The sequence below is a fragment of the Triturus cristatus genome, chromosome 12, assembly GCF_964204655.1.
Source record: "Triturus cristatus chromosome 12, aTriCri1.1, whole genome shotgun sequence".
NCBI lineage: Eukaryota > Metazoa > Chordata > Amphibia > Caudata > Salamandridae > Triturus > Triturus cristatus.
In genome coordinates this window covers 779,102,539-779,125,802 of record NC_140595.1, presented here as the reverse complement: position 1 = coordinate 779,125,802, position 23,264 = coordinate 779,102,539, and the positions used below count along the sequence as shown (strand labels likewise).

The 23,264-nt window shown below is 49.9% G+C and overlaps 1 protein-coding gene across 11 annotated transcripts in view; it reads right to left on the bottom strand.

Annotated features, from left to right (window-relative positions):
• Window positions 1-491: 491 nt before the first annotated feature.
• The window catches only part of LOC146782810 (low density lipoprotein receptor adapter protein 1-B-like), a 105,122-nt gene continuing 82,349 nt past the window's right edge, over window positions 492-23,264 (bottom strand). For 6 of the 11 annotated variants that reach the window (XM_085636877.1, XM_085636876.1, XM_085636875.1 and 3 more), the window contains exons 2-3: window positions 15,057-16,010; window positions 492-5,456 (exon numbers count right to left, since the gene is read on the bottom strand). In XM_085636877.1, coding sequence (XP_085493003.1) covers window positions 5,248-5,456; window positions 15,057-15,630 — 783 coding nt within the window. In that variant the 5' untranslated portion in view covers window positions 15,631-16,010 and the 3' untranslated portion in view covers window positions 492-5,247. The remainder of the gene's footprint in view (window positions 5,457-15,056; window positions 16,011-23,264) is intronic. The other 5 variants (XM_085636880.1, XM_085636881.1, XM_085636879.1 and 2 more) reach the window with 1 other exon arrangement.

Sequence of the window (23,264 nt, the reverse complement as noted above, 5' to 3'; positions counted from 1 at the left end):
GCAGTCCAATGGAAGCACTTCCTACAAGGCTGAGTGAAACGCCAAACAGCCAATAAATAGCTTGTTTTTAAAGGAATACTCCTCTGCGCAGAGCGAACGCCCCTCTATGAATATTTAATTAAAAGGATTTGTAACAATAGGCATACAAACATTGGTGCTGTCACACCAGACCTAACCCCCCCACCCCCAAATGCCACAATACATCAAATGTTCTATTTCCCGTCCTCGCTCCTCACCCTTGCACCTTTCCTACAACTGCCCCGTGTTCAGGCTCCGCTCTGCCCCCTCCTCTTAGATCTTCCAAAATGTGAAGGTGCAGGAGCGCCACGGTGTTCTCTGCTGTGAAAGTAGGACCCTTGAGGCAAGTTATTGTGCAATGTGCCTACTGTACACTGTATCATCTCTAGGCGCTGAGGTGAGTTTAGTATGTGCATTAAGTGCTTCAGAATGAGTTCTCAGGGGCTTCACAAACAAACACAGGACAAACGAGAAAGTCTTTATTCTTGTTTTTTTTAATTTAAAGTGTTTTTTATACACAATGCAGGTGAATTCACATACTTGCATAAGCACGAGAGGAGAGCTGGTGACGGTTCACAATTCATCACACTGTATTATTTGGCGCAAGTTCAATCCCAGGAAAGACCTGGTTGGGATTTTTTTTAATCAAACATTTATTGATATTTAATATCTACGTACATTTGCCTGTTTTTCAGTTTGATAGTAATATATCACGCATTTCAGTAGCAAGTTTCACCTGGTTTATCTTTTGGGTTCATATACTTTTTGACATCATAAGCTGAAACTTATATATTTTTAAATAGTACAAAAAATGTACAGGCAATCAGACACAATAAAACTTGCAACGCTACACCTTCTTTGGAGAAAAATACAAACAAACTCAAACATGTGAATAAAGGATGATGAAAGTGTACAGAAAAAACACTTAATAGACAAGAACGTTTAGCGTGTAGAATCAAAGCTTTGCAGCAATGATTGGTTGGGGATTTGTGGTGAGTGATAAGGGGGAATGATCGTGAATGGTACAACTTCAGGTGTCTCCAAGATATCTAACAATTTGATCAAGGAAGGTAGCGGCTCTGGTAAATGGTCTAGGAGCTACACAGGAGTCACAATGATTTGCGGTTGAAGATGGGCTAGTAATCGCATGTTAGTGACTTCTGTACAGTGTACAATCTGCCACTGGTATGGCCTTGTTGCACTATCCGATCATCGGGTACCTTCCCACATGGTTCTGTTCCCATAGCAGACTGGTGTCCGCTTAGTTCTGATGGTACGTTTTATTGGTACTATGTTCTGGACATATTCTTGGTTCGGTGGCTGAGCCCTGTTCATCGCGTTGAAGGTGCTAACTGTGGTGTCTGAGTGCTATAAGAATTGCTAATGGAGGAGAAGACCGACAAGGGATGAACAAATTTCTGGCTTGCCTAACGAGATACCCATGCAAGGGCAATAACTGGAACTCTGGGAGAAAAAGTGTGAGATGGGGATTGGAGGGGGCATACAATGAGTAAAGGACCTAGAGGAAAGAAAGGGGTGTTTTAAGTTAAGATAAAAGAGATTCTGTAAATGAGAGGAAGTACCGATGGACATTAGCATCCAGCACTAATGCCCGGCTTTGCATTCACACAGCTCAAAAACATAGAGTAACATCTTTAGTAAAAAAAAATAGCACAACATCTTCAGGAATAAGAACATGGTCAACAATAAAACCATAGCATGACCTCTTCAATAATAAAAAGCATATAACATTTATCATAAAAACAACGAAACTCCTGCCCCGGTTCTGTGCTTATTTTCATGACCTTGCTTGATGTTGGAATTCTTACTGTTAATTACTTCTCCTTTGGATAAATGGTGGTAAACATCTCCTTTTCCAAACACATGAGCGAGTTCTGCTTACTTTATAAACACGTGGGCCATTTTCGAGGGCCTTTATGGGATGGGATGTATTTGTGTTTGTAAGGACACACCACGCCTGGTTAGGAACAGGACCCCTACCAATGGCACACTTTTCCCAAGATCAGTGAAGCTGTGGGGGGTAATTCCCTTTTAGGTTCCCTTTTCATCCAACCCCACAAGATTGCACTGATTCTCAGGGACCTCCACCAAGCAAGATCTGAAATTGAGCACACAGCATTACTGAGTTAAAATACAAGTTTGTGGTCAACTGTGTTTGACGTGGTCACAGCTTACCAGTGTGCATAGGTAGCCATCGAGTCCTGTAAATGTCAGGTTTGGAGGCAGGGGCACTACATGTGAGCCGTTGTGAGAATGTGAAGACCTTCATAATCCTTAATTAAATTTGTGAAATGTATAACTGATTAAAATAAAATATGCACAGCTTGCGTTCAAAGACTTCTCAAAATAGACGTTACAAAGGTGAGTGGGAGACCGTGTTCAGCGCAGCCGGATCAGGTCTTTCCAACGCTTCCTTGCACTCTTAGTGTGATCTGGCGAAGTTCGAACATGTCATGGAAATACAGGTAGAGGGTACTGGCTGATGGAACCTGGGACCAGCCCGGCTAGGTTATTTTACTAATCTACTATTGAACCAGTGGTTCCTCTGAAATCATTGGCTAGTTGGCCATTAAAAGTTGCCAGCACCTCAGAGAGATCCGGCCACCAAGACTAAATATCAGCGAAGTTCTCTTTCGGTCAAGAAACTCATCTCTTGGCGGCAGCATTGCTGTTCACAAAAAGAGAAGCATCCTGCATGTAAGAGAGGGACGTCTCGTGTCCAAGAGTCGGACCCTCTTTGAAAATTAGCCATTTAGGCACAAAACAAGAGGCATTTTCGACAGTAGCTGAGGCCTTGTTTCCAAGATCAGAAGTCTCCTCATGAAACTAGAAATCCACTCCCAAAACATCAGGTGTCCAAACTCATTTTTAAGAAGGGCATTTCCTTCTAGAAAAAATATGTTCGTACCTAAAACAAGTGCAGTCCTGCTTGATAGACAGCAAATTCTTGGTTGCAAGAACAGAGCCCCACCTTCTAGAAACTTGGGGCCAGATTTAACATTTATTCACGCAGCGCAGCAGCCGCAAATCCCACACTGCGCTGCGTGGAAAAGAGAAAGGAGGAGAGCGCCATATTTATAGAAATATTGCACTCTCCTCCCCTTTCCCTAGCACTGGCGCTGAAATCCGCTGCTGCGCGCCACGGAGACACTTTTGCCTCATAGTGCAAGGGTGTCTCTGTGAGTGTAGCATATGCTTCGTACTGGAAGGATAGCCTTCCGGTACAAAATACCATGCTTAGACTAACCCTAACCCCGTTTAACTCTTTATATGCGTGCTGTAAAATGCAGCACACGTACAAAGTTGGAAAAGGAAGGAGAAATGAAAGCATTTCTCTTTTCTTGCATCTACCTAAAAAGGGCGCAGTTTTCTGATGCTAATCCCGGTCTTCTTAGTTTATAAATAGGGCTTAAGTGTAAGAAACCTTGGGTGGTTGCGTGGGAATGCCCATGCACCACTAATGGTAGAGCCCCCTTTGAGCTAAGTAATGCTGCTTCGTGCTAATTTCACATTATTTCCAGCGCTAAACAAGTTTAGCGCTGGAAAGTAAATCGGAAAAAAAAGCGATTTTGCGTCGATTTGTGTCACTTTTGTGACGCAAACATGGCGTAAAATCTTAGTAAATCTCGCCCTAAATATCCACCCCCAAAACAAGAGTTATTCCAAACAGGAGTGGACTTGGTCTTGTGCCATGAAAAGAGGTCTCAATCTAGAAACTGGGGCCCAGTTGTGTGGAAGGGAGAGGGCAAGTATGTGCCATGTTTAACATTATATGGCACATTACTTTCCTCTCCTTTACTGGCACATAATGTGCTGTCTAGTGCCAACGCAGGTACCCTTGCGCCATGGTGCAAGGGTGCCTGCATTGTAGGCAGGATTGTTGTTGTGCAGAAAGGTGTCCCTTCTTGCACAAAAACAATCCTCTGAGACTTTCTTCTTTCTACACCTGCTTCAGAATGCAGCACTCGTAGAAAGAAGATAAACAAGGTGAAATAAACATGTTTCTCCTCGCAACGTCTCCCCTAGGTAGACTTAGTGTTTTGCCGCATTCCTAGGGCTACCACTCATGGTAAACCCGGGAATGCACCACAATCCACGGGTGGGATCACGCACACACCACTCATGGAACGCCTCTCCTGTGCAGAGTACTCCAGAGTTGCCAAGCAGCGCATGCATTGCTCTGTAAATGCGACTTTAGTGTTGTGCTGCCCTTGCGCTACCTTGCATGATGCATGGGCAGCGCAACACTATACATCTGGCCCTTAGGGTCCACTCAAAACAAGAGGTCTGACCCTCTCCAACAACAAGAGGCGCCACGGTTGAGAATGGACAATGTTGTTGACATGAACAGAGAACCCTCTCAAAATGGAATGTTCTCCCACCCACAAGAAAGGAGAAGTCACATGTTTGATTGTGATACAGGTCTCATTTTCACAATCAGAGGCCTGCTATAGAAGCGTCACATCCATCCCACATCCCCAACAAACAAGAGAGAGTAGACATGGTCTTGTTTCCAAGCACTCGCTATGTCCTTTCCCGACATGTAGCAACAGTGTTTCCATTTCCATGAGAGTCGATCACTTTTGGAAGATGAAGGATTTACGACTCCTTGGACAGAGACCTCCCCTGCATTAATGATGAAGGCTTTGGCCACCTCCTGAAGGCACGTGGTGCTGGCCACCTCCTGAAGGCACGTGGTGCTGGCCACCTCCTGAAGGCACGTGGTGCTGGCCACCTCCTGAAGGCACCTGGTGCTGGCCACCTCCTGAAGGCACCTGGTGCTGGCCACCTCCTGAAGGCACCTGGTGCTGGCCACCTCCTGAAGGCACCTGGTGCTGGCCACCTCCTGAAGGCACGTGGTGCTGGCCACCTCCTGAAGGCACGTGCTGCTGGCCACCTCCTGAAGGCACCTGGTGGTGGCCATCTCCTGAAGGCACATGGCGCTGGCCATATCTTGCTGGAGAGTGGTGGTGGCCATCTCCTGACAGCGTGTGGTTGTGGCCATCTCCTGAAGGCACGTGGTGCTGGCCTCCCCCTTAAGGCATGTGGCGGTTTGTCCGATAATATTAAGGGCGCATAGTTTGGTTAAAAGAAAAAACTGAGCTATCAGATGGCCCATTATTTGGGCCCTTGAGGAATGCTTTTGGAGCAAGTAAGTACCCGTCCCAGCAGGTCAAAGGTTATGTGTATGGTGGACCCCCCCAGGAACTAGTCTCTGTCTCCCAGGAGGTGTGGTTGAACCATGGCATCGTCCTCCAGGTCGGACAGGCTATGTCGTCCGGTGTCCAGTCGGTGGGGGGCTGAGTGGGACGAGACCCTCCGCTGGAACTCTTCATGCATGCGGCTCTCCGCTTCTTCGTCGCTGGTCTCTAACGACTGGCAGCGCTCGCCATCTTCGTCCTCCGTTGAGGTGCCATCTGGAGAAGACAAGAAAAGGGTGAGGTAATACCAAGAATGGGCAGGTATGTAGTGCACACCAGGAGCTGTTATACAAATCAACTGTACTCATTTGAATGATCTAGAAATGTTATGGCAGAACCTGCCTCGTCCCTGACTAATGCACAAATCTCTGCAGCACAGCTGCAACCCACTGAGCTAGATTAGTGGAGTGGCATCTGGGACATGGAATAAGTGAGGCGTCATTAGAATAAGGAGAAGCACGAATATGTGAATCATCAGCCTAGAAGTGATGCGGTAGAGCAGGAAGCTTTGGTAGAAACAAGGGCTGCAGTGTAGAGGGAGAAAAGGAGGAGACTGAGAACTGAACGTTTAATCCCAAAGAGAAGAGGGGGAGTCAGAACTCTGACCAGCTCAAGAAGCAAAGGAGGAGTGAGCGAATGAACACGATGAGAACCAGAAACATGGAGTACAAGAAATCCAGAGGGATGGAACAGAGTGGAAAACCTTGTCACCACAAATGGAAGCAAAGACTACAACTACCAGGATGCAATGCTTTGTTACATGACAGACTAGATCAGTGCATCCGCACACACTAACTGCAAGCAGCAAGAACTCTGCACTTGTTGGACATAATACGTTAAATGCAATGCTATGGATTCTTGAATTATTTCTCTGCAACTCATTTCTTTACAATTTGGAGCCACTAAAAACACATTAGATTAAAAAATGAACATTTACAGAATGAAGACAATGAGAAGGCGAGGAATGGAAGCGCACAGCAAAAATGTTTCCCATTTTTAAAAGGAGGAGAATCTTTAAGTTATGCTGTACATAGCTTTGAACATAAACTCAAATTAAAAAGAATTAAACGGCTGATTAACCTATGGAAAGTCTACCCTTTAATCACCGCTAAGTTTGTAACTGCAATAAACAGGCACAACCCCTCGATGGCAGCACTGGAGAAGAAGAACACATTACCTCGTGGACGTAAACCAGAGGAAAACACAATTGGTCAGTGCTTTTGAAGGTTAAAGGTCGCCTCCCAGAGGGACACCCGGAAGTGCCTGGTCCCTCCCCTAGTTTTCTACTGGCTGATGTCAAACATCAGGGAGGCTGGGGCAGAGGAATTTTACCATCTCAGGCAATGTTTAATTGTTGTTCGCTACTGGAACTTTAAAGGAATGTGCAGTTTTTGGATAGAAATGTAGCATTATTTATAGGGATGTCGAAAGTAAATAGAGGACACACACAACACAATAGCAACTAAAAATATAAGAGGGAACAACACAGTAAAACACTCAAAAACGAATGGAACACAACAATACAAGGCAACAATACTGCAAAAATGAGGCTGGAAAAATAATGCCATAAAAACATGTAACACAATGCTACCACAATAAAATGCAACGCAACACACAAGTTACCACCTCACAAATCTGCTTTCATGAAACAGTATTAAAAAGTGTCTGATTAAAAGCACTGCCTTCCTTAACACCAGACATATTAACAGCGCCAGTCACACATGCTTTGTGGTGTAGACCTACATATTTAAAGGCCAGAACGACGCACAGTGCTTCCACTCAAAATATAACATCTTAGGTGATAACTGTGACGGGCTGTGTGTGGGCTTTAGTGATGTAATACTGGAGGACTCACAAGGGAGGAATGAGGGATGTTGTCAGCAGTGTGCGACAGGGGTGTCAGTCGGCTTGGGGGTGTACTGGCAGAGCTGCATGTGTGTAATGTCCTGCAGGACCATTGGAATTAGAAGATTCTGCGGCCATGGCCTTTCTCGCATAATTATGGATAGGCCGCATTTGCAAAAAGAACTATTGATGGACTGAATTCAGAACAATGTCATACACTCACCCCAGTACAGAGATCTGGGCCTAAATCCATCGTTTTTATGCTCACCATGCCATTCCAGTTTGGACCCAGCCATATGCAAATCAGTCTTGACCCTGTGCCTCATGGGAACAGTCCAGCCCGAACTGCCTGGCCAGGTCCTCCCTGGACTGGAAACAAGCATCCTAGGACCGGTTTCGGGGTTTCACCCCTCTTCAGCCAGGATAGCTTGATTTCAGTGGCATGGAGAGCACGGGACTCACGTCTGAGCATACCCGTCCCACTCGGGGTGACAAATGCAAAGAACTATTGATGGACAGAATGCATCTGCCACATAACCCCTCATCTGCTGTATAACTTGTATATATAGGAGAGGTTTGGGGAAATATAATACGGCGTGGTTCAGCCGTCAGCATGCACCGCCAGCAAGAGTGCCTGTCAAATGCCCGAAAACGAACCAATCCAGTTGCTCGCCGAAAAGCATAAGGGTATTGGCACCGCCGAAGACTGTCTTTGGCATGGTTCTCACCTACCTTGAAAAGGGGTGGCTAGAGGTACAACAAACCCGCACAACAAATTAAAATAACGTGGCATCATCCACTGGAGGATTTTGAATTATAAAGGGACAGTAAACCGCAAGTACCACAGTGCATTGCGTCAACTATCTGGGCGCCCACTAGGGGGTGAATATTTAAAAGGCGGTGATTGACTTGTTTTTTTCTGCCCCATATCTGATGTCATAACGGCTTACCTCCAAAGAAGGTCTATGGAGACCGAAACATGTAAGGACTGCCGGAATATTGAATAAATGGGAATTAATCATTGTGGAGTGCGGCTGCCCTTCTTGCTAAAGGAGAGGTTTGGGGAAATATATATATATATTTCTAGCTCAAAAGGATCAAAAGTTACTAAAAATGTGGTGATACGTGTTCACACACAGTGGAAGGACCATCACAAAGGTTAACTTTCAGCTGCTTATTTCTATATTAGGTTGTCAAACTGGTACTAATGAGGCGAAATCTTTGCCCAGACAGTATTACCAATAGAAATAAATTACAAAATAACAAAGTAATACGATCAAAAAATGAGCAGCATAATTTGCCTTTTCTTGCTGCATAATTTAGTCAACCCTGACGCATAATTCCAGTGGCCCTGGCAAAAAGGTCTTCAGTCAAGGGGTACTGACAGAGTTGTGTGCCGGCCCCGGTACAGCAACAGCGGGGCTGCTGCAGGCTAAGATTGTGGAGTTCTGACACTGATGTGTGTCGGCCCCGGTACAGCAACAGTGGTGCTGCTGCAGGCTAAGATTGTGGAGTACTGACACTGATGTGTGTCGGCCCCAGTACAGCAACAGCGTGGCTGCACCAGGCTAAGATTATGGAGTACTGACACTGATGTGTGTCTGGTCTCAGTACAGGAAGAGGTGGGGGCGCAGCGGGTCAGGACTGGGGTAACTAGCGTTGTGTGTAGGCGCCATTCGTGTAATGACTGGGTGTGCTGTAGTTCATGAATGAGGTGTACTGGAAGAGCTGCTTGTTGGCCTGTTACTGGAATAGTTGGGGTGCTGCAGGTCTGGGTATTAGGGGTACCCCCAGAGCAGTGATTGTGCCCCAGTGACAGAATACACAGAGTGCTGAACAGTGCTTAATTTGAGCCAGTGGTTTCCTTGTGCTTGCAACCAGCACTCAATTGGTTTACGGAGCTCGGCACCAGTCCTTAATTGGTTTACGTGCTCGGAATCAGCACTTAATTGTCGACACCACACTTATGACAGTCTGCCACAAGATGGCACTGCTCAGCTAATTTAGAGATGAGCAGAACGCCAGTTGTTTATTAATACAATATACGTATACAAATATTAATACCTGCCTCCCCAGCCATTCCTTTAGCTTTGGGTACTGCAATATTCGAAGCTGTCGCACTTGCAGGTGAGAGAGATGGTTAGTAGTTTTGGTACCGCCATTGGCAGTGATGGCGGGGCAGTGGGTGGTGTAAGCGGCAGTGGCCTCCTGGTCAGGGACCTGACATTTATTATTTTACAAACTAAGCACTGGAGCGGAAGATCAATCAATCAATCAATCAGTGACACTTATAAAGCGCGCTACATACCCGTAGGGTCTCAAGGCGCTGGGGGGGGGGGGGGGTGCCGCTACTGCTCGAATAGCCAGGTCTTCAGCTTCTTCCTGAAGGAGAGGTGGTCTTGGGTCAGGCGCAGGTCGGTCGGGAGGGAGTTCCAGGTCTTGGCGGCCAGGTAGGAGAAGGACCTTCCTCCTGTAGTCGCTCTTCGGATGCGGGGGACGGCGGCGAGGGCGTGGTTGGCTGATCGGAGGTGGCGCGTGGGAGCGTAGAAGTTGACTCGGCTGTTGAGGTAGCTCGGGCCTTGGTCGTGTAGGGCTTTGTGTGCGTGGGTGAGGAGGCGGAAGGTGATTCTCTTGTTGACGGGGAGCCAGTGAAGGTCTCTCAGATGTCCGGAGATGTGGCTGGATCGTGGGATGTCGAGGATGAGACTGGCTGAGGCGTTCTGGATCCGCTGGAGTCTCTTCTGGAGCTTGGCGGTGGTACCGGCGTAGAGGGCGTTACCGTAGTCCAGTCGGCTGGTGACGAGGGCCTGGGTGACGGTCTTCCTGGTCTCTGTGGGGATCCACCAGAAGATCTTCCGAAGTATGCGTAGGATGTTGAAGCACGCCGAGGAGACGTTGTTGACCTGCCTGGTCATGGAGAGGGAGGAGTCCAGGATGAAGCCCAGGTTGCGTGCATGGTCTGTCGGTTTGGGTGCGGTGCCCAGGGCGGGAGGCCACCAGGAGTCGTCCCAGGCGGAGGGTGAGGAGCCCAGGATGAGAACCTCCGTCTTGTCCGAGTTCAGTTTCAGGCGGCTGGTCGTCATCCACTCGGCTACCTCTTTCATCCCTTCGTGCAGGTTGGCTCTGGCGGCGGCGGGGTCGTTGGTCAGGGAGAGGATCAGCTGGGTGTCGTCGGCGTAGGAGATTATGCTGAGGTTGTGTTTGCGTACGATGGCCGCGAGGGGGCTCATGTAGACGTTGAAGAGGGTGGGGCTCAGAGATGATCCTTGGGGGACGCCGCAGATGACTTCGGAGGCCTCTGATTTGTACGGTGGTAGGCGGACTCTCTGTGTTCTTCCGTCGAGGAAGGAGATGATCCATTCCAGCGCCTTGTCCTTGATTCCGATGTTGCTGAGGCGCCGTACTAGGGTGCGGTGGCAGACCGTGTCGAATGCCGCGGAGAGGTCTAGGAGGATGAGGGCCGCTGTTTCTCCATTGTCCATCAGGGCTCGGATGTCATCGGTGGCGGCGATGAGGGCGGTCTCGGTGCTGTGTTTGGCTCGGAAGCCGGACTGTGAGGGGTCGAGGGATCCGTTCGTCTCGAGGAAGGCGGCCATCTGCTTGTTGGCGGTCTTCTCGATGACTTTGGCTGGAAACGGGAGAAGCGAGATGGGGCGGTAATTCTTGAGGTCGGTGGGGTCCGCTGTTGGTTTCTTGAGTAGAGCGCTGAGTTCGGCGTGTTTCCAGCTCTCGGGGAAGATGGTGGTGTCGAAGGATGTGTTGATGATGTCTCGCAGGTGGGGTGCGATGACAGCGTCGGCCTTGTTGAAGACGTGGTGAGGGCAGGGGTCGGTCGGTGATCCGGAGTGGATGGAGTTCATCGTGCGGGTGGTGTCTTCGGTGCTGATCGGGGTCCAGGCGTGGAGGGTGGTGGTGGGTGGGGGTGGTTGGTCGGTCATGGTGTGCGTTGGTTGGTTGTTGAAGCTACTGTGTATGTCCGTGATCTTGTTGTGGAAGTATGAGGCGAGGGAGTTGCAGAGGTCTTGCGATGGGGTGATGTCGTTGTTTCCTGCGCTGGGGTTGGAGAGCTCTTTCACGATGTTGAAGAGTTCCTTGCCGTTGTGTGCGTTGTTGTCCAACCGGTCCTTGAATGCTGTTTTCTTGGCGGCGCGGATCAGCTGGTGGTGTTTCCGGGTGGCAAGTTTGTAGGAGGTCCTGTTGTCCGGTGTCGGTTCCCTTTTCCAGACTTTCTCGAGGGCTCGGAGGTTCTTCTTGGAGCACTTGAGTTCGTCGGTGAACCATGGGGCCTTCTTGCTGCCGGGTCTGCTAGGCGGGGTCCTCAGCGGGGCGAGCTCGTCCGCGCAGTTGCTGATCCACTTCGTGAGGTTGTCGGCGGCCTGGCTGGGGTTCGCTGAGCTGGCAGGAGGGTGCTGGCTCAGGGAGGTGGCGAGCTGGTCTGCTGTGATCTTGTTCCAACTTCTGCGGGCGGCTTGTTGCTGGTGTTGGTGGGTCGTCGTTCTCTTGAAGGTGAAGTGGACGCAGCTGTGGTCCGTCCATTGAAGCTCTGTGGCGTGGCTGAAGACGATGTCTGTGCTGGATGAGAAGACGGCGTCGAGTGTGTGTCCGGCGAGGTGGGTGGGGGTGGACACCAGTTGCTTGAGTCCCAGGTTGGCGAGGTTGTCGAGCAGGGTGCTGGTGTTGTGGTCGTTGTTGTTCTCCAGATGGAAGTTGAGGTCTCCCAGGAGGATGTAGTCAGCGGAGGGGAGGGCATGCGGGCTGACGAAGTCGGCGATGTCCTCGCTGAATTGCGTGCGTGGTCCAGGGGGTCGGTAGATCAGGGTGCCTCTAAGGGTGGTGTTCGGGTTGGTGTGGATCTGGAAGTGCAGGTGTTCGGCGCTGGTCAGGGTGTTGTCCGTGCTGGTCGTGAGACGGATGGCGTTCCTGTGGATGATGGCGATGCCTCCTCCCATCTGGTTGGCGTTTCGGTCCCTCCGGACGATCTTGTAGCCCTCTGGGATAGCGATGGCGATGTCGGGAGCTGAAGAGGCATTCATCCAGGTCTCCGTGAGGAAGGCAACGTCAGGGGCTGTGGCGTCTAGGAGGTTCCAGAGTTCGATGGCGTGTCTGTGGACGGAGCGGGTGTTGAGCAGGATGCACTTGAGGTGGGTGCTGCTGGTGTTCGACTTGGCGGGTGCTGGTGTGAGGCTGGTCTGGGTGCAGGAGAACTTGCAGGCGTGGCAGCTGAAAGGTCCGTGGGTGCATCGTGGTGTGGCTTGGTGGCAATCTGGGAGTCGGCCGGTGTTGAGAGCGATGAGGGTGGCGGCGGAGTACGTCAGGCGGGTAGGTCGGGGTCTTCGTGGGCCAGGGGTCCTGGCGCTGGACGCGATCCGGTCGCGGACGGGCGCAGATGGGCTTACCTTTGGCGCACCTTCGGCGCTCAATCGGCGCACCCGCTGCGCGTGGCCGCTGCGCGTTCGCACGGTCGCCATTTAAGGCGAAGTGCGCGGGTGGACGGAGCAGCTGGGAGGCGGGAGCGGGGAGGGTTACAGAAGGCAAAGGGGCGGGGACAGGCGGCGGTGGCGGGAAGGGTTACAGAAGGCAAAAGGGGCGGGGACAGGCGGCGGTGGCGGGAGCGGGGAGGGTTACAGAAGGCAAAGGGGGCGGGGACAGGCGGCGGTGGCGGGAGCGGGGAGGGTTTACAGAAGGCAAAACGGGGCGGAAGCAAACACGGGGAAAATGAAATAACAACAGAACAGGCAAAAATACGATAAACAAGGGAAAAAAAAGAGAGTTAGACCAAGCAGGCACAGATTCACGTCAGGACAAGGGCAAAACAACTGCAGCGGCGGCAGCCGGCGGACGAGGCAGCAGCGAGGCAGAGGGCAGGCAAGGGGCACACGCAGCAGCTGGTGGCCGTGCGGCGCGGGGGTGTCCCACAAGTGGGTCACACTCACCTGCGTCGCACGGTCGCCATTTAAGGCCAAGTGCGCGGGTGGGCGGAGCAGCTGGGAGGCGGGGAGGGTTACAGAAGGCAAAAGGGGCGGGGACAGGCGGCGGTGGCGGGAGCGGGGAGGGTTACAGAAGGCAAAAGGGGCGGGGACAGGCGGCGGTGGCGGGAGCGGGGAGGGTTACAGAAGGCAAAGGGGGCGGGGACAGGCGGCGGTGGCGGGAGCGGGGAGGGTTTACAGAAGGCAAAACGGGGCGGAAGCAAACACGGGGAAAATGAAATAACAACAGAACAGGCAAAAATACGATAAACAAGGGAAAAAAAAGAGAGTTAGACCAAGCAGGCACAGATTCACGTCAGGACAAGGGCAAAACAACTGCAGCGGCGGCAGCCGGCGGACGAGGCAGCAGCGAGGCAGAGGGCAGGCAAGGGGCACACGCAGCAGCTGGTGGCCGTGCGGCGCGGGGGTGTCCCACAAGTGGGTCACACTCACCTGCGTCGCACGGTCGCCATTTAAGGCCAAGTGCGCGGGTGGGCGGAGCAGCTGGGAGGCGGGAGCGGGGAGGGTTACAGAAGGCAAAAGGGGCGGGGACAGGCGGCGGTGGCGGGAGCGGGGAGGGTTACAGAAGGCAAAAGGGGCGGGGACAGGCGGCGGTGGCGGGAGCGGGGAGGGTTACAGAAGGCAAAGGGGGCGGGGACAGGCGGCGGTGGCGGGAGCGGGGAGGGTTTACAGAAGGCAAAACGGGGCGGAAAGCAAACACGGGGAAAATGAGATAACAACAGAACAGGCAAAAATACGATAAACAAGGGAAAAAAAAGAGAGTTAGACCAAGCAGGCACAGATTCACGTCAGGACAAGGGCAAAACAACTGCAGCGGCAGCAGCCTGCGGACGAGGCAGCAGCGAGGCAGAGGGCAGGCAAGGGGCACACGCAGCAGCTGGTGGCCGTGCGGCGCGGGGGTGTCCCACAAGTGGATCAAGAATGAAATGCAGAGCAGAGCTGGGAACATATGTCTCAACACTGGAATACCAAACAGGCTGTACAGTCTCTTGCCCACAGACTGGAGTACCAGTGAGGCTGCAGGTCATGAAGTTAACTGGCAGCCCTGCATGTGAGTCCATGTACTACATGTAATAAGACGCGCTGTGCAGGTTAATCAGGAGGTGCATTGAAAGAGAGGTGTGGGGGATGTAGTAAATGAAAAGTAAGTGGCACTCCAGGGAAGGATGAAGGTGAACAGGCAGACCTATTTCTGGGGCCCATCTTTTAACAAGCATTGGCATAGCCAATAGGTCTCGCCTTTGGGAACTTATAAGTGTTTAGCCGTGCAACAGTTGCATAACTAAATACTTATAAGGTTCCAAAAGCGAGACCTATTGGCTATGCAAAGCGGCCGTGTAGCCGCGAAAGTGATCGCGATCACGATCAAACATCAATGCAGCCGTGCGGCTGCGAAACCGAAAGTTATCGCGGTCAAGCGCGCGCTCATGCACTGTAGCTCTAGGCTGGCCGGGTAGCACTTTTTGGAGCCCTCTCAATAAGTCTCGCCAGACCAGCGCATGCGCTGGGTCAGGCGAGACCTAAAAATGGTAGGTGGAGTGAAGTTCAGGACTGGGATGAGATGCTAAAGAGGAATGTTTGACCCATATCATCAGAGCCACTGGGATTATGCCATTCTGTGGCATGGCATTTTCCACAAAATTGTAGATTTGCAGCGTTTGCCAAATAATAATTAATCTGCTGCATAATGTGCAGATTTTAACAAAAAATGGTTCTAGTTCAAATGGATCAATATCATTGAAATATGGCGAAGCTTTATGAAGTAATACTATCACAAGATGTGCTGTATTACATTATAAAATGTGCCTTTTTGTTGCTGCATAATTTAGTAAATCCTCCTGCATAATTTGGTACGCCACTGCCACATAATTCCTGTGGTCCTGCATATCAAAGACAAGTAGGACAAATAGCAGATTTGGGGGTAGTGTTGTGCAGTGGCCTTGCGACTGCTGCATCATCTGACTGCAGGACGGGCGCATCTTACCTCGCGTTCCTCTGCCCTGAAGCTTGCGGCATTCCTTCTGCTGCGGCAGCTCCATCTCGTTCTCCTCGGGGATGGTCTCCTGCTCAACGGAAGTCCCATGCCAGTCGCTGAAGGCCCTCTCGAAGGACTTGGCAAGGCAGGCGGTGATGGCTTTGGCCTTCTCCGCCTTGTTGCACAGGAAGACGCGACACTGCAGCTGGCCCCGGTGCTTGCAGATGTAGAGGAAGACGTTGGGTATGACGGGGTCCGCCGTGCAGCAAGCAATGTCATGGAGGTACGTCTTGGTGATCTGTCGCCCGCTGGCGATCTCCTTCACCTCCAGGTAGCGGGGCCGCACCACCAGTGCATGGTCCTTCTCCTGCGGCTTACCCTGGCAGGCGCTCAGCAGCTGCGCCACCACCTCGTGCGTCTGCTCCACCTGCAGCGAGTAGATCTTCTCCACGCCCAGGTAGTGCACCTTGAAGAGCGGGTCCCCGTGAGACAGCCTCTTCACCTTGTCCTTGCTGAACTTCTGTCGCAGGACCGCCGGGGACTTCCTGATGGTCTTCACCAGGTGGGAATTACTGAAGGACATTTTCAGATTCCTTTGTTGGGTTACAACAATTTTTTCAGTTCGGATTCCTTTACCTTTTTAGGTGTAATAGTTTTTCTTTTCTTTTTTACGCCAGCCTAGCTATTTTAAGTCCACCCGAAAATTTGTAGTTCAGCTGGCATTGACTATTTTTACAGCTGTTTTTATTCAGCTTGTCCCTTTTCCTTTTCTTTTTTCTACCCGGTGTCCTTTTCAGATGCAAAATATTTATTTGATGTTTCACCTGCGCAGAACGCGCAACCGGCAGCTTCTTGGCTATTATTTTGTGGATAATCCTGCTACCAGTCTTTCTTGGTTTTCAACTCCAGTCTTGACTCCTTTGTCTGTGCGCCTTTTCCGGGTTTCGCAGGATTTCCAGCCTTCTAGGGGAAAAACAAAGAAAAATTAATCATCACTGGCGCATCTTACGTCATATTTTCTTTTCAGTCGGTATTATGAAAATTCATAAGGAACATTAGTGGTTAACCACAAATATACATATATTACGTAATTCTTCAACAATATTTACGAACAAACCAGTTTGTGTATCCCTAGTCACACCCAATCAGTGATGTTCCAGTTCAAGGTACTCTCTGCCGATACCTTTAAACATCACTGGCGATTTAAAGGGGCCAGTCAGTAAATGACGTCACAATTGAACTCACAACCCAAGCTGACATCCTTAATCAGCAGGGGTGTAGCTTCAGAAATGATGTTGTTACACCCCCGCTCATGAATGTATTATTTAGGAAATTGTTGGGTACAGGCGCATGCAGTCAGGTATGGTAAAGTGTCTGTCGGATTTCTCCTGGGATTTTTAAATACTTACTCAGACAAACACACACAAACACTCTTCTGTTTTGAAGTTACGAAAAATTGGTATTTTACAAAATATTGTGTTTTAAGCAGTGGTCAAACTAAGGGGGATCTGAGGGGCACGACGTGCCCGTACTTTTTTAATTTTAGAAAAATAGTTCCCCTACTTTTTGTGAAAAGACAACCGTCCTAGGACAGATAATTTCAAGGGCGGAATGATTCAACAGAAGTGTAAGGCAGGGGCACCTTGTGTTGTGAAGCTGAGGGAGGGGCAGACAGCTAAACCAGCCTTCCTGCCAGGGTGCCTGCTTGCCTGATAGAAATGTAAATGTGTGCAACTGGTCAATCTGCAAATGCAAATGGTGCTTGGAAACCAGTGTTGGCTTAATTGATGGAATCACTTGAAGCTTCCGGATGATACAGATTTATTCTTTTGGAGGTATTGTAAAGGATCTTCAAGCTGAGCTGCGGAATGTGTGCTTTAAAAAGACATGTATTTTTTAAAATGTATGCTATGTGCAGTACGAGTATTACTAAAATCTGTATTTTTGGAAGCACTTTTTTTTTATCTTAAACCTTTTTGTACATTTTGCAGCAGCCTATCTTATACTGTGAGTAATGCAAGTTTAAAAGAATGACTTGCATATACAGTGTTTTCTGTCACAGACTGGGACCTCGTAGCACTAAACATACACGTCACAATTCTCCACTGCACCACCCGGGATTCGATCTGGCGCTCTCTGGTGCAGTGCATTAACAAATAGAGGTTTCATAACGTACCATAGTGCATATCCCACCAATTAACATCGCTTGCATTTCATTTTCATCTAGTCTGTGTGCTATTTTGAATGAAATTACCTGAAGCTGAAAGACCTAAAAATGTACATTTTTTTTGGATTTTTTAGCCACTTTTTTTACCACACCCCCATGTTCATGCACCTTGCCCCATTGTACGTAGCATCACAGTTCCCATACTTTTTTTAATGCACATCTATCACTGGTTTTAAGTATCCCACACATTCCGCAGTCCTTTCCTTTTCTATTGCCCCTTAAGCCCCCCTCATGCGCTGCTCCTCATATAATAATTAACATGATATGCCAGCGTGACTGTCGTAAGATCTAAAGCTCACCCCCCCACCCACCTCCAGTCTTCTTGGCCAAGCTACGCCCCTGTCAATCAGAGGAACATTCTAGAAGGGCTGTTGGTGGCGATTGCCTGCAGGCCTACACGAAGAGTATTGTTCCAATCTGTACTCTGGATGGCCCTTTAAACTGATACCTCATTCCAATATTTGTCTCCACCACATACCTGCCGAAGAATCCCTGATTTGGGACCCGGTTATACCCTCACCTGGTGCATCTATGACCATTAGCGGCTGGTACTTCAGCCATACACATGGTCTGGGCTGGTAATCTGGGGACTCAATAGTGGAGGCGTATTTACCGCCAGTCATTACAGCGGGTCTCTTATGGCGGGAAAAGGCTGTCGGAAGCATCTCTGGAAATTACCGGAATGTGATATTTAGGGACCTCTCCACATGGCTGCTACGGCTCCTGGAACTTATGGGGAGGGTTATAATTGGGTGGAGAGGAAATGTCCAATAACCAGATTAACGGCCATGTTTCCTCTCTGCACAGTTGCTGCGGTAATACTAAGGGGCGAAACATCTTGTGATTCCGGTAACAAAGCAGAGCTGGGCGTGCTGCCCTCAGAGACTGGCTACTAGTGCGTCACAAAGGACGCAAGAAGCATTTGGTGCAGGACACGTCACAGAAAGTCTGCGCGTGTGCAAAATTATTGTGCAAATCCATTTTCAGGATACCAGCGCCAAGCCAGCGACATATGAAGGGCACATTTATTTTTATCCATTACTAATAATGCATACACCACAAAAACAAAAGGAAATCGGTTCTGTTTTCTCTGGTGCAAAACAATCAGCATTTTCACAAGTAGCAAAAAATGCATGATTTGTTATATGCAGTCAGTTGGTACTTCCTTGTAACCCGCTCATGGGGTTGGAGGGTTTGTGAGAGGCTGTGCTCAGATTTCGCCATCTTTAATTTCGTAACGTTAGCACCAAAAAGACCCCGGTCGTTCTCCTGGAGTAGTTGTCTGTAGTGAGGGTGATGACGAGGAGGGCCATCGTGATGGGATAGTTTCAATGCAGCGTTTCAGTCATTTCTTTCAGCAGTAACCAGCAGGTGTTTTTTTTACCTAAGTTAATGGTTCCTCGTTCTAATTGTGTATCTCTCGTTGTTGGAAACGTCATGGGTGGGTATGGCTGCATTTTGTTGCCAAAACTTTATTTTGGATGTGTTGCGGTTAAGAATAAACTTCTCAGAATTGGATTCCCTTATTAGGTCGAGGACCGTCCGGTCTGCCGAAGGTAGAACCGGAAGTCAGAGATTTAATGTTTCTGAGAGTGGCTCCTTAGCCCGCCTCTCTTTTTGCCTCTCCTCCATTGGCTGGCTTCCTAAACGGAGGCCAGCCATTGTAGGAGAGAGCCGTCCCTCCAAATAGGCTCCGTCTTTTTCAGATTCGGGGGCGTGTTCCGTGCTGTTCTTTCCACTTTTTAGCCACGCCCTTTTTAGGCGTGTTTTTCTCTCCTCCAGCCAATGGCAAGAGGAGAGAAAAAGAAACACGCCCCCGAATCCGAAAACCCCACAGCGTTTCTCCGAGGCATTTCTGCTTTGCCTCGGAGAAAGGCAGTGGTGTGCTTGCCTTTTGCTCTGCCTATTTTGGGTTGTCACATTAACATGGCCGCCGGAGCCATAAAACTCAGTTGCCCACGTGTGTTTCCCCTCTCTCGTTTTCTCTTCCCTTTCTTTCGCTCCCTTCTCGCTCCGCAGGGTATGTTGTGCAGCTCAGTTTCTGTGGGGTACGCCTCGGTGTCCTGTGGGGTAGCAGGGAATGTGGTGCAGCTTTGTTTCGTGGGGTAAGCAGGGTATGTCGCGCGCCTCTTTGTCCTCTGCGGCCCCAGGGTAAGTGGTGCAGGCCTGTGACGCAGCACCTGCTGACCGTGGGCCGAGAGCCAGTGCGGGTCTGACCAGCCGTGACCAAGCCCCTAAAGGGCCGGTAGGTGGGCTCTAGCGGTCACTCACACCTGTGCTCGCTCCAAGCGAGGCCTCTGCAAAAAAAAAAAAAAAGAGCTAAGGCCACACGCACACCGACACAGGAGAGCCCGAGCCAAGGCTTCGCACACCGGCACAGGCGAGCCCAAGTCAAGGCTTCGCACACACCGGCGCAGGAGAGCCGAGCTAAAGCTTCGCACACACCGGCGCAGGAGAGCTGAGCCAAGGCCTCGCGCACACCGGCACAGGAGAGCCGAGCCAAGGCCTCGCACACACCGGCACAGGAGAGCCCGAGCTAAAGCTTCGCACACACCGGCGCAGGAGAACCGAGCCAAGCCAAGGCCTCGTGCACACCGGCACAGGAGAGCCGAGCCAAGGCCTCGCACACACCAGCACAGGAGAGCCCGAGCTAAGGCTTTGCACACCGGCGCAGGAGGAGAGCCGAGCCAAGTCCTCGCACACACTGGCGGGCTGAGCCAAGGCCTCGCACACACTGTCACTGGAGGACCGAGCCAAGGCCTCGCGCACACCGGCACGTGAGAGCTCGACTAGGACAGGAGGAAACATGAGGGCCGATGAACAGGGCAGGTCCGACACCAGCGAGGGCTCCGGGAGCCTGCTCTCCACCACCGGGGCAGGTAAGAGGAGGGTGGAGGCTGGTAATGGCTGGGAAGGGGTGGCTTGGAATGTCTCCAGATCCCGCTGGCCTCCTCCAGCAAAAGTACCAAAGGGCCCACCCCGCCATACTTTAAGTGACCTGTTGGTGCGTCGACCCCAGCACCAATTTTCGCCCTGTCCACCTGATACGTTGTCTTCTTTCCCTAGCCCCTTATTCCCCTCTCACTTTCCTAGCTTTCCGTTCTGACCCAGCTCACTCCAGGAGCCTCTTCCCCTCCCCTTTCAGCCTAGATTTGCCAATGTCTTCATGTCCCATTCGCACCCGCGTTCCACTCCATTGCTTTAATTTAGAAAAACAGTGCATCCTGGGAGTTGTAGTCCTGGGTCAATCCAAGTGAACCGATTCGATCAACATACCAACGCTTTGTAAAAGGGAAAGTTGTGGTCTACATAGTTTGTGTGCTAATGACGTGGGTCATATTGGGGGAACGGCACTTGAGGCCCCACCCGCTTTCCCCATCTCCCTTTTGCGTTTCTGCCCCTCCTAGGTTTCTCCTCAGCCCCTCTTGTGTCCTGGTGGCAGTTTTTTTAATTCTTGTGTCCAACCCGCAAATCTGTTTTTGCTCCATGTGCTTGTCTTCTCTGTTCAGTATCCCCTTTCGTTAACGTGCAAGAGTGCTGGAGTTGAGGGAGAAAAATACTTCATCATCCCATAAATTGGGCGTCAGTGTGTGACAGCGGCAAGAGGGTGGAGTCCCAAGGGGCAGTCTTAATCGGAGTCTGATGGTCAATTTAAACTTTAAAAAAAGATGTTAGCGGCAAGGGCAGATGTTATATCAGTCTGTTCTGGTTTACTTAATTAGTCACAAAGAGTTTTCATTTTAAAATCTTATGGGGTTAAAGCCCCAACTGCTTTCAGGGCGCGACAATGTTATGGCAACCCTGGTATTTAATGTACTTGCTGGCGGGATCTGTGTTTGTCTATTCACAGTTTTGACTCAAAGCAGCATTCAGGGTTAATGTGCCTGCTGCAAAGCACATTGTGTAACATGCAGATCGTGTTCGTGTAGATATGTAATTGGGGGGTGATGGTGTCGCTGCCTTTGACGCAGAGGTCCTTATGATACTTGCTGTTTTTTCCCCATCAGTCTGACGTTATTCTAGGGTTACCTCCATTTAGGGCCACGGTGTGAACGAGAGAACACCCATCGATAGCCAGGCCTGATACATTTGCACTTTACCTTCTGCCTTTTGTTGGTGGTGATCAATATTGGAATTGCCAAGAGCAGCTCTGTTTACTTACTGTCACTGTTTACATCTGCAGGAACGATAACACATTTTACACTATCACTGCACAGTTTTACTGCTCTGCGCGGCTCTAATTGGGGTGAACGATGGTCTTTGAGCCGATGACACGGGGCCGCCCTGCTTTCTCGCGAGAGTCTACGCCTTTGGGGGTCAGATAGGCTCGAACTTTGGTCCTGGTGTGCAGAACGCGCTCCTCACGCCTTTGGCTTCGACCGAGGTACTCTATTCCCCTTTACACACGGAAAACTCTGATTTGGGTGTCACGACTTCATCGGATACTGTGCAGTTTTTTTTTAGAAATGGTGTTGTGTGGTTTTTTTTTTTTTTGTCTCCCATTTTTACGACGCACTTGAGTGAGCAAGTATAGTTGTTTTGTAATAGACATTCACAATAATTTGTTCTTGTATTTCCTCAGCTGCATGGATGCTATCTGACTCTAGTGTTAGCCGGAGAGAAAAAGCAAAAAAAGAAATAAAAGCAAGGACTCGAAGCACCTGTGTCACTCTTTAACCAATGGGAAGGCCTCTGGCAGAGCTCATTTCATTGTTTAGGTCGGTCATCCGTGACGTTATAGAAGTGGACCAGTCGTATTCAAGTCAGTGTTGGCCCCGCCTCATAAGGAGGAGCTTTGCGCCCCCCTCTGCAACTCATTCTGGAGTCTGTATCCTCCAGCCAGGCTACTTGATTGATGCTGCAATGGGCCTATAATTGTTTTTCATGTAAGGGTGCACAAGTCCGAGTGCCGCTGGCTAAAATGCCAAGACTGGGTTAATGTTTTCCAGATAACATACCTTACCTGACCTCAAGTGCGGTATTTAATTGCCAAGATTGTTGTTTTAAGTTGACTTAATTTTGATTGCACTAACTCACTCTTTCACTACCTCACTCTCTATCTACGTCACTCTCTCTCACTACCTCACTCTCTCTATCCCACTACCTCACTCTCTCTCTGCTAATGCAATACTTATCACATATGCAAAAAAAAAACTAATGCCAATAGAAATGACAATGCCATTTATTTAGGGATACAAAAATTATAAAAAAAATAATGAGCAATACCAATAGCTCTATCTATAATATTGCCGAGACCATTGCATTGTAAATGCTTGTTTTTCAAGAGGCTGGCTCGTCAGAAAGACAGATGTTGCGTGAGGCTGTGAATGGAAGACATCTTTTTGGTTCAAGATGCTGATCTTCAAGTCTCGTCACTGGTGGGCGGCGCATGGTGTTTGGATTTTGGGACCGATGCTGTTAAGGTCTCTGCTTGTCTCATCTTGGGGGTGTTTAAGTGGAACATGCAGTTCTGTTTTTGAAACCGGTATTGTTGTGCGCGTCGCAGTTGAGTTTCTCACTCGACTCCAGAATGCTTCTTCTTGGAAGGGTTCCGGGTCGGGTCTCGCTCTTTTCAGAACCGTTATTGTTGAGGGTTTGTAGATCACCTCCGCACACGGAAAGCCAGATCCGGCAGGTTGAGCCTTCGCCTCCATCGCTCCAAAAGCGCGGAGCGACCCGCCACTACATACAAGAGCCTCTCCTCACTTCTCAAGTACCGCAAGGAGCTGAAGACCTGGCTTTGAGTAGTCCCAGTAGGCCCTCACACCTGCTCAGTGCCAGTAAACCCTCCCAGGTGATGGTAAGCTCTGCAAATCTACATAACTCTGATTCCTGAAGCCCAGATGTTGAAGTCACCATGGCTAGTGCCTTTTTCCAGCTTCTATAATCCCTGTTGTTAGGGATGTTGTTGGTGTGGACATGATGTGCTGCTTTTGCGCCCCTTGCTGTTGGGCAGATCATACAGGAGAGTGTCTTCCTCTGAATCCCAC